Genomic DNA, 8,887 nt, shown 5'->3' with positions numbered 1-8,887 from the left:
GGGGGCGCACCGGCAGCGGGGAGGCGGCGCGCGGCCTGGCGGGGGCTGCGGCCGCGTGGGGCAGGGGCAGGCCGGGCGCTGCAGCACCGCCAGCAGCAGCAGCACCGCCAGCAGCAGCATGGCGCAGCTCACGGCGCGGTTCCGCACCGAGAACCCCAGGTGAGGCCGCGCCGGGTTGGGATGGGTGGGGGGGTACGGGGAAGCCCCCGCGCAGGGCCGGCTAACGGCGCCGAGTGCCCGCAGGTACGCCGTGGAGGATGTGCCCTTCTCCGTGCCCGCGGCCTCCGAGATCACCGACCTCAGCCACCTCATCAACAAGCTGCTGGTGGCCGCCGACGGTAGGTGCCGGGCTGGGGGCTCCGCCGCAGGCCCCGCCTCGGCCCTGCGCTTCGGGGCCGGGCCGGGGCCGCACGGAGGGGCCCGGGGAGCAGCGGGCGGGCGCAGGCAGCCGGCAGAGCCCCCGTGGCTCGCAGCGAGCCTCCCTTCCCTCCCCTCGCGTAATGCCGTGGGCTGCCCACGCGTGGCCGCCTGGCTGAGCTTTTAATGCTCATGCTGGGTCTGTTCTCCTAAGCCAGCCCCAGAGCGAAGTTGTTCTTGATAGCATCTGTTAAACAGCAGTACCTGAGAGTGAATTCTGCTTTGTTTCAGCTGACCACAAGTATGTGGAATTTGACTTCCTTATCAATGGCCAGTTTTTGCGTATGCCACTGGTCACACACATGGAGATGGAAAATATCTCCACGGTAAGCCATGCTTGCTTTCTTTCGCAAAACAGATTTAGCCAACACCTCTCAGTTCAAGAAAGGTATCACCCTGTCACCCTAACTAGGTAAATCTCTAAGCTGATGAAAAGCTGCCCTGCTCAGTTCTTCTCCTTTCCTGACTTACACAAAAGTTGTGTATGTTTAAAGTCATTCTCAATTGCAGAATGATTAGACAGTAGAGGACAGAGCACTGCAAGAAACACCCTTAATCCAAGCTGTTGGCTTTATACAATTTAGAGGGTAAATTATTGTTGCATGTAGTTTATCACTAACATGTTTTAGCTTCCTGTGCTCAGTTATATTGAGAGATAAAAGGAGAGGTTAGCATCACCTCTAAAAAAGTCAAATTCATGAATTACTTTAGACACGACTTTTACATAGTACAGTAAAGTATCTTTACTTTAGTAAAGTACTGTATCTTTTACATAGATACAGTAAAGAGGAACCTGAAAACTATAACTATTTCATTTTGCTTTCAGCTTGCCATTAATTGTAACTTGCTAAAACTATGGAAAGCGATAATACTTGGATACTGAGACATTTGGTTCAATAAACTTTTATATCTGTACCACACTAAAATTAAGTATAATTGCTATTAAGAAAAATTAAACTGCACTAAATAACTCTTCTGTCTGTGAACTCAGGAAGAAGTGGTGGAAATAGAGTATGTGGAGAAATACATGGCCCCTCAACCAGAGGAGTGCATCTTCCATGATGACTGGATCAGTTCTGTTCAAGCCACTGAAGAATGGTACCACAGTAAACCAGTTCTAAGTTTGTATTACTTATTCCTGTTGTATGCAGAAGACTCCATGGTGTCAAATGAAGTCCTATTCTGTATCTTTAAGTCTGTTTTTTCTTGATCTGTTCTGATTTTTCTTTTTAACCTAGCAAGTCAGTCAGACACTACTTGCTTTTGTAAGGAGTTCGATTTTAATATCTCTGTTCTCTGCTGACAGCAACTTTAACACAGCAGAAAACAACTGCTTGAGATGCCGTTAGTAGAAATGGGTAACACAAATACTGCTCACTATTTCTTAAAGGACACCAAGATTTCTATTTTAAAGCTTAAATCCTTTAGACTTCAAATGTGACATTCATGTAGTAACAAATACAATTGTGTAGCTTTGTGCTGAGCTTTTCTTTAAAATGCACTTATAATTGTCCTTTTGTACAATATTTTTAAATTTATTTCCAAACAGCTAGGCCATGCTTCTCTAGTAAATAATGATTCGAAAGTGCTTTGAGATCCTCATGTAACATACTACAATAACAGCATCTTTTATTTTAAATAACGTATGAGATGTTAAGCTTCACCTACCAGAATATGCAGTACTCCCTCTCATTGCTCTTCTCCTTTACTCCTAGCCTTGCACTGTAACAAAATATATATATTTTTACTTTTCCAAGTTTTTTTTTTTTTGTTTTTAATACAAAGTAGTTACATTTTAAATTAATTTCAGCTAACCAGTTACTATGTTACTATTTTTTTTCAGTTTCTGGTTGTTGTGTTCTTTCATAAAAACATGTTTGTTTTTAAAGACAAGAATGCTTCAAATTCTGTATTTTGCAGGATATTAACTGGCTGCTATGATCAGACTGCTCGAATCTGGTCTTTGGAAGGAAAATCTATCATGACAATAGCTGGGCATACAGAAGTAGTGAAGGATGTGGCATGGGTGAAGCAAGGTCAGCATATATCTTATGGGAGCAGTAATAGCTTGATTTATTGGGGGATAAATGTCAGTGTTGACTATGTTGAAACAACAGTGAATGACTATTCAATAATCACAGAATGGTTACAGTTGGAAGGGACCTCTGGAAATCATCTGGTCCAAGCCCCCTGCTCAAACAGGACACCTTCAACACATTGCCCAGGACAATGTCTAGAAATCTAGATGTTAAAAATTACTTCAGCCTCTTGTCAGAAGTCTTGATAATGAAGTTAACAGCTTGTTTTACTGGCACCATTACAGTAATGAATGTTGTACTTTAGCATTCATATTGTATATCATCCTTTCAGTAAATATCTGTATATTGTATGTATATATCTGTAAATATTTGTATGCAGTATTTTGTATGTAAATATTTACATTAATTGTATTTGCAGAATAACAGTGTAAACTGAGATATGCCTGGGTTTCTATCTACTATTTCATCTTCAACTAGAATAATTACTATAAATGCTTTGGTAAGCTGAATTTGGTGTGAACATGACTTCTTTCTTCCTCAGATAGTCTATCCTGCCTGTTACTCAGTGCATCTATGGATCAAACTATCCTGCTCTGGGAGTGGAATGCAGAGAAGAACAAAGTGAAAGCCCTTCACTGCTGCAGGGGGCATGCTGGGAGCGTGGACTCTGTAGCTGTTGATTGCACGCGAACTAAAGTGAGTGACTTCTTAAAAGAAACCTGTTTTTTGGGATTTTAGCAACCTATATCTCAAAAATATATTTTTTTTGGCCCTCGGTATTACTGGTCATTGTGTTATTGTGACCAACACACTGATTTTTCCATTCCTGTTATGATGGTTATTAAAGAATATATGTGCTACATCAACACTAAATCTTTTCAACAAAGCAGTGCACTTACCTCTAGTATGACAAAAAGCTGAAAGTGACTTTAGATAGCCAAGCCATTATACTGCTGCTTTTGACTTCTGTTCAGTGAAGCTGAATGTTCATTTTTAAGGAAACATTGCATTTAACAGACATGAATACAGGTTATAATGAACTATTTTCAAATTCAACCTGTATTTCCACAGTAGTTTTGAATGGGAAAAAAATATTTCAAGAGTGATATTCATAAAAAGCAAGTGACAGAAGAGGTCCTTTCCCATCAGGACTTCAGTACGTAAGAGCATTCATACCGAAGGTAGTCACCCCTCTCAGCTTGCCTCAGTAACAAAAGGATTAAAATAAAATCTGGTGATGAAAGAAAGAGATGTTTTGTAGATATTCTTCCTGCAAAGAAAGGAGGGGAAAAAAGAGTCATTTGATCTATACAAAAACTTCTTTGGTCTCATTTGAGGAGCTCAGAATCCATTGGTTATTTTTTTCCAAGCAGGAACTGTACTTAGTATGGCCTGCAAGGCTTGTCTGGATCAACTTTTAACAAAATGTTTCTATTTTTACAGTTCTGCAGTGGGTCTTGGGATAAAATGTTAAAGATTTGGTCTGCAGGTAAGATAAGTCTAGTCTGGGATCCTTGGCTGTCTTCAGAACTGTACTTAGAACAGCCTGCATGATGAATACATGAATACTTTATAATGAAAACTTGAATTTCAATAAAAGCAAGCTTTGACTTTTTTTGGGAGGGGACGGGACACAGACACAACAATAGCTTTGTAAGCCTGTACATAACTATTTTAAATTACTGTTTTGGGTGGTAAAATTTTCAGGTGTGATTATTAACAACCTGTTGCTGCTTTATTCAGAACACAATATTTTGTGTCTGTTTTATTTAAACATGCAGGTTTTAATATAGACTCTACAAAACAAAGGTTTGTGGGTGATTTTTCAGGTCTATCAACACCACAGTATGGAGGACAATAAGATAGTCAGGTCTTTTCTAGAAACATTTTTTTTTTGTTTTTGTTTTTTGTTTTTTGTTTTTTTTTTAATCTGCATGTTCTCTATCACTGTTACCAGTCATATTTTTCCAGTTGGGTGTATATATGTAGGTACTGTATCTAAAAGAAAGATTGTGTTTACCCCGCACTTGACTTACTGTTGGGATTTTTGGTGAGGCAGGATGGTCTTAAAAACACTATTACAACTTCAGAAACCTCTAGATCAGGCCTGTCTTTTGTCATAGTCCCTACAGATGAAGAGGATGAAATGGAAGAAGCAGCAAACAGACCACGGAAGAAGCAGAAAACAGAACAGTTGGGACTAACAAGGGTAAGATGAACTCCAGGTTTGTCCAGGAATTTATCTGGGAAGTGTGACCATAGAAAGTAATTGTTATTTGTTAATATTTACTAGACCAAAAAATTCCTGTGATGTGCCTGAGAACGACCAGATTCTTTCTTTTATTTATTGAAAGAACAAATGTATAAATGATACTCAATCTAATCTCTTCTCACTTTCAAATTCTAGACTCCCCTGGCAACCCTCTCTGGCCACACAGAAGCCATCTCCTCCGTACTGTGGTCAGATGCTGAAGAAATTTGCAGTGCATCGTGGGACCATACCATTAAGCTCTGGGATGCTGAGACAGGAGGTCTCAAATCAACTTTGGTGAGATCACTGTACTTTGTATATCCAGCTTAAAGAGTCCTCCCCGCCCCCCCCTAATTTTTTTTTTCTTTTTTTTTTTTTTCTTTTGACAGACGGGAAACAAAGTGTTTAATTCTGTCTCCTACTCAACACTTTGTCGACGTCTTGCATCTGGGAGCACTGACAGACATATTAGACTATGGGATCCTCGCAGCAAAGGTGAAACAAAATAATGCACATTCATTAAGTCTTTTTTTTTTTCCTCCAAAAATCAGAATTTCTCCCTGTTAGAAGACATTTCAAGAAGTGTTTTCTGGTGCCTTTGCTTGAAACAAGCCATTTGGGAGCTTTTGTTAAATATAGACATTAGTTCTATTTTCTCTAACTTGGTACAAGACTCTTTTGATTTTCTTACCTAGTGATTTAGAGAACTTCGCTTAGTAAGTTTGAAGAAAAAAGGACAACCTAAAGTATATTCAACTGGGTTTTTGCAAAACCTGAACTTTTTTCTTAAAAAAGATTCAGTCCCTCTATTGGTAGGTAGGACCATCATTAAAGTAAAACAGTGGTCACTTTGTTATGCTATAGTGGTGTCATCTCTGACAGGACTGCTAGTCAGTTATGACTGAATCAGCCAGATTTATTTCATAGATATATTTACTTGTGTAGCACCTATAAATCTCATCCAGAGTTCAGCAGTATAACAGTATTATCTTATTTTTTAATAATAAAAACTTTTTTTTTTCAAAAATCTTAAATGTAAAGAGAGTTTAGGGACTAGAAAATACATTTTGATTGTTTTAAATTATTTTTTTACCAGAACTTGGGTAGCTTTTTTTTCCCCCCCCAACGTTCACTTTCTTCAAGTTCACTTTGATTTATGAAATTAGAATTGCAGGGTATTAGAATATCAACACTTCCCTTGAACACAAATGTGTTGCTGACTTTTTTTTCCCCACTGGATTTTGGATGCATCTTCAAGGGCCTGTTTCAGTTGACATCTGCTGAGTAGCTTTTCTCTTTTGTCCAGATGGCTCCCTGGTTCTCCTGTCTCTGACTTCTCATACAGGCTGGGTGACATCTGTGAAGTGGTCACCCACCCATGAGCATCAGCTGATCTCTGGTTCTCTGGACAACATTGTGAAGCTGTGGGACACAAGGAGGTAAAATAAATGTGTTCCTTACTAGTCAAAGGAATGTAAGCGTACATGGTCAGTTAACACAATGAATTAGTGAGATCAGTCTGAGAAATTTATTGGAAATTCCTTTAGTATTTCTGGAAATCCTCTAGGATTTAGAAGTCAAGCATATAATGAAAGGAAGAAAAGTATTTGTAATCGACATGATGACCTACGGCTTAATATCTGTAATAGCTGTATGGTGTTCCAGCACATGATTGACTTGGCATTAAGAACAGCATTGATTGAAATGCAGAAGGCAGGAACTCTAACGTTGCTACTGGGATTAAGAACAGCAGAAAGTCTGTTACACGTTGCTCTACCTCAAGGAACAAAACACATACTACTTCTATAAAATGAACCTAATAGCATGAATAATGAACTTGCTGCTCTTTTCAGAACTTCCATAACAAATTTCTGAAAAATGAATTGGTTTGCATTCAGAAGATATAAATGGCTTTTCCTGGAAAAAAAATAGTCAAACAGTATCTAAATGGAAGAAAAAATATATAATAAACTGTTCCTAAAAAAAAAGAAGTCATTACACTTCAGTCTCAAAGTAGCTTAGAAGAAGGTGAAAAACATGGCTGCTTTTCTCTTTGGGGATGTAGGAGAGGTTAAAACTACTGTAAACAGCTGTGGAGAAAGCAGTGGAAATGTCACAGACAGTGGAGATCCAAACGTTGTTAAAATGTTGTTAAACTGCTAAGACCACATCTGTGTGATACCATTGTGACAGTATTTCTTCCAGTAACTGATTTTGCTGACTATAATTACTCACAATTTCAAATGCGTGACTATAAATACTTGTGTTTTACCAGTTGCAAAGCTCCTCTCTATGACTTGGCTGCTCATGAAGATAAGGTTTTGTGTGTGGACTGGACAGAAACAGGGGTAAGAATCCAAAAAGCAAGTTATTCTATTTATATACATTGTGGTTACAAAGCACACTAAAAGCAATATTTCTTCCTTTATGCTTAACAGTGGAAGACATCAGGAAGTTTGAGTAGTTGCTTTGGTTGACAGTGGGTAAAAAAACAACAACAAAAACCAACATGTTCCACAGTACTGTTTGCTGCCATAGAGACTAAAAGAGCAGCATGAACTGAGAGCTGTGGCATGGCATTACATGAGGAATGGAGGAACTTTATAATCCTCTATAGCAAGCTGTTCTGCTACTCTAGTGGTACACACATGCATAAAATTAAGAAAATATTTTGTTAAGATTTAAAACTCTCAATAAGGTTCCTATTAGGCAACAGGAAAAGGCAGGAGGAACTTTAGAAGTTTTCCACAAAACCTTTTTCTCGTAATTTCAGGAGGAGATTGCTTCCACAGTTTGAGTTTTAGTCATGCATTAACAGTTCATTATTTGTTGCTTTTTCTGTTCATGTCTTCAAAGGAGAAAAAGATGAGTGTCTCTTAAATTTTGTTTCGGTATTTTGCTTAGTTCTGGTATTAATCACAATTTTATTTTCCTGTCATCAGTTACTATTGAGTGGTGGTGCAGACAACAAACTATATTGCTACAGATACCCAGCCACAGCCTCTGACGTCGGAGCATGAAGGACAACTGCCAGAAGATTTTTTTAAAAAACATTTTGCAGCAGTCACTCCGTTAACACCTGAAGGAGGTTTTTGTTGCTCAGAGAGCAGTTGTTCCTACTTTTTGTCTTATTAACCTGTATCTGTAACAACAGAATGACAACCAGCAGCTTCAACCATGACTACTGTGAAACAAAGCAAAGGCTGTTTCCTCCCTTGTCAATTGCTTTCAATTTAAGATCTTTTAAATGGCTATTTGTATAGACCTGTTAATAACAGTAAACTGTTCCTGACACTTAAAGAAAAATTACTCACTGGACTAAATTATTTTTGAGTTTATCTTTCCCTTTAAAAAAATAAACTTTTATCTATAGTTCATTGGTTTAGTGCCTCACTTGATGTAAAAATCAGACTTCAACTCTAATCTAAGTACGGTGGTTGGCAGTTTTTAAGATTAGGTCCTTTACTGACAAATGCAGTCTGCTTTTTAGGATAACACTTAGTATATTTGCAGTGCAAATGTAGATGGTGAAACAAAATTTGAACTGGCATTACTACTAGATTATTGTAAAACAGTACTTACAACACAGTCAAGTCACAACTTAGATTTCACTCCAGTAATCAACTGAAATTATCAAAAATATCAAAACAAACTGAATAAAGTCAGCTATCTGTTTATAACACAACTTGTATCTAAATCATCCTATCAGTATGGTTTAAAATCTGCATCTGTAGAATACTCACACTGAAGTTGTATTTTTAACATCCAAAATCTATACCAGAATGGCAGAGCTGCTTTTTAATCTCTCTGCAGGGACTGAACTCTCCTTCTGTCTTATATATAGTATTTCTAGGATAAATAGGACAAATGCAATTAATACTTATAAGAAATAAGTGTTTCAAAACATTTAAGCAGCAAACTGTTTTGAAAAAAAAAAAGAAATGTAAAATTTGGTATTCCATTTTAAGTGCTTCTTTCACGTTAAATTTGTGAGCATGCAAAACTTACGCAGACATACATATGCATACTTATAGAGGGAGTTGTATGAATAGAACTGTTTGGTGATTTTATTTTTTTTTAATACTTCTTTGTGGAGAACAGCACAGAATGGCCAAAGGCTGCAGTCATTTGCTTACAGATAGAGCAACTTGCCTGTTTCAGCATCATCTTGGCATTCTTG

General features: G+C 38.3%; 1 protein-coding gene across 1 annotated transcript; it reads left to right on the top strand.

The window, feature by feature from the left end:
- Positions 1–26: 26 nt before the first annotated feature.
- On the top strand, positions 27–8,079 carry WDR12 (WD repeat domain 12). The gene is made up of 13 exons (XM_084288988.1): positions 27–159; positions 244–338; positions 649–743; positions 1,409–1,515; positions 2,338–2,453; positions 2,998–3,152; positions 3,900–3,945; positions 4,580–4,665; positions 4,864–5,004; positions 5,097–5,202; positions 6,014–6,146; positions 6,983–7,055; positions 7,650–8,079. Exons 1-13 carry the CDS (start codon positions 119–121, stop codon positions 7,725–7,727), a joined length of 1,272 nt encoding a protein of 423 aa, XP_084145114.1. The 5' UTR covers positions 27–118; the 3' UTR covers positions 7,728–8,079.
- The last annotated feature ends 808 nt before the right edge of the window (positions 8,080–8,887 follow it).

The sequence above is a fragment of the Netta rufina genome, assembly GCF_964035555.1.
Source record: "Netta rufina genome assembly, chromosome: 6".
In the NCBI taxonomy this organism is placed as follows: domain Eukaryota; kingdom Metazoa; phylum Chordata; class Aves; order Anseriformes; family Anatidae; genus Netta; species Netta rufina.
The sequence above is the reverse complement of the archived record's forward strand: the minus strand, read 5'-3'. Positions and strand labels throughout refer to the sequence as shown.

Coding starts and splice junctions, on each gene's coding strand:
- WDR12 (XM_084288988.1), top strand. CDS start 119: ATGGCGCAGCTCACGGCGCGGTTCCGCACCGAGAACCCCAG. Junction 5,203..6,013: donor ATGGGATCCTCGCAGCAAAG/GTGAAACAAAAT, acceptor TCTTTTGTCCAG/ATGGCTCCCTGGTTCTCCTG. Junction 7,056..7,649: donor TGGACTGGACAGAAACAGGG/GTAAGAATCCAA, acceptor TCCTGTCATCAG/TTACTATTGAGTGGTGGTGC.